The sequence below is a fragment of the Rhincodon typus genome, chromosome 21 (genome assembly GCF_021869965.1).
Source record: "Rhincodon typus isolate 14 chromosome 21, sRhiTyp1.1, whole genome shotgun sequence".
In the NCBI taxonomy this organism is placed as follows: domain Eukaryota; kingdom Metazoa; phylum Chordata; class Chondrichthyes; order Orectolobiformes; family Rhincodontidae; genus Rhincodon; species Rhincodon typus.
Genome location: NC_063352.1, coordinates 8,715,893 through 8,717,146, shown reverse-complemented (window position 1 = coordinate 8,717,146; position 1,254 = coordinate 8,715,893). Strand labels below are relative to the sequence as shown.

At 57.3% G+C, this 1,254-nt stretch overlaps 1 protein-coding gene across 8 annotated transcripts in view; it reads right to left on the bottom strand.

Moving 5' to 3' along the window:
- LOC109921770 (Golgi apparatus membrane protein TVP23 homolog A) overlaps positions 1-684 on the bottom strand; it is a 64,564-nt gene extending 63,880 nt beyond the window's left edge. For all 8 annotated transcript variants that reach the window (XM_048609311.1, XM_048609307.1, XM_048609312.1 and 5 more), the window contains exons 1-2: positions 452-684; positions 216-301 (exon numbers count right to left, since the gene is read on the bottom strand). In XM_048609311.1, the coding sequence (XP_048465268.1) occupies positions 216-301; positions 452-460 (95 nt within the window). In that variant the 5' untranslated portion in view covers positions 461-684. The remainder of the gene's footprint in view (positions 1-215; positions 302-451) is intronic.
- Positions 685-1,254: the final 570 nt, after the last annotated feature.

Here is a 1,254-nt window from a genome sequence, read left to right as displayed (position 1 = left end):
GTTACCCGGGCACACCCCTACCCCAGGGGATGGTCAGTGTTACCCGGGCACACCCCTACCCCAGGGGGCGGACAGTGTTACCTGGGCACACCCCTACCCCAGGGGATGGTCAGTGTTACCTGGGCACACCCGTGACCCAGGGGGCGGTCAGTGTTACCTGGGCACACCCCGTACCCCAGGAGTCCGTCAACCTGCCCGCCCGCGCCACATTTTACCTGATCCTGTTTTTCCTCAGCGCCAGCTCCTCCTCCTCCTCGGTGCCGAAATCCAGGGACACGTCCTCGGTGTCATCGACCAGCGCCTGACGGCGGTGAAAAGACAGACTATGAGGCAAATTTAATTAAAAATAAGAGCAGAAAGGACGGCGGGGGGAGGGGGGATGCCGTAGCCGCGAATGTGGAGGACAAAGTGGGGAAAGGTGCCAGTCCAGGCCCGGCCAGGCCTCCCTCACCTGCCTCATGATCCCCGGCGTCGGAGCCGCAACCTCCTCCACCTCCCGTCACTGCCCCGGCCGGTTGCCGAGGACCCGGTTGCCAAGGCGCCGTTTGTCCAAGGGGCCGGTTGCCAAGGCGCCGTTTGTCCAAGGGGCCGGTTGCCAAGGGGCCGGTCCGGCAATCAAATAGATCCGGCGCGAGCGCAGCCCCCAGTGCCCAGAGAGCAGGAGCAGCATTCAGTGCAACTCATTGGTAGTCACACCTATCATTCACACCATCCCCCCCACCCCCGCCCCAGCACAGCAACCATCTGATCATCATCCCTGCTTTGTTTCTTCTCCTCATCACCGAAATTCACAGCAATCCAGTGGATTGTATCATGTGAACTGTTGAGAGAACAGGCCATTCTGCCCATCCTGCCTGTGCGACCCTATTCCCATCCAAACCACCCCCTGCAAGTCAGTGGTTGGCACTGCTGCCTCACGGCACCAAGGATCCCCGTTCGATTCCAGCCTCGGGGTGACTATCTGTGTGGAGTTTGCACATTAATGAGGGGTATACATACAGCTCATGGTAGTTGCCTCTTCCCTAGGATGGGGGATTTCGAGACCAGGGGGGCACATTTTTAAGGGGAGAGATTTTAAAAAGGACATGACGGGCAAATTTTTTACACAGAGGGTGGTTTGCGTGTGGAATGACATTCCTGAGGAAGTGGTAGATGTGGGTCAAATTACAATGTTTAAAAGACATTTGGATAAGTACATTAATAGGAAAGATTTGTAGGGATATGGGCGAGGAGCAGGCAGGTGGAGCTAGTTTA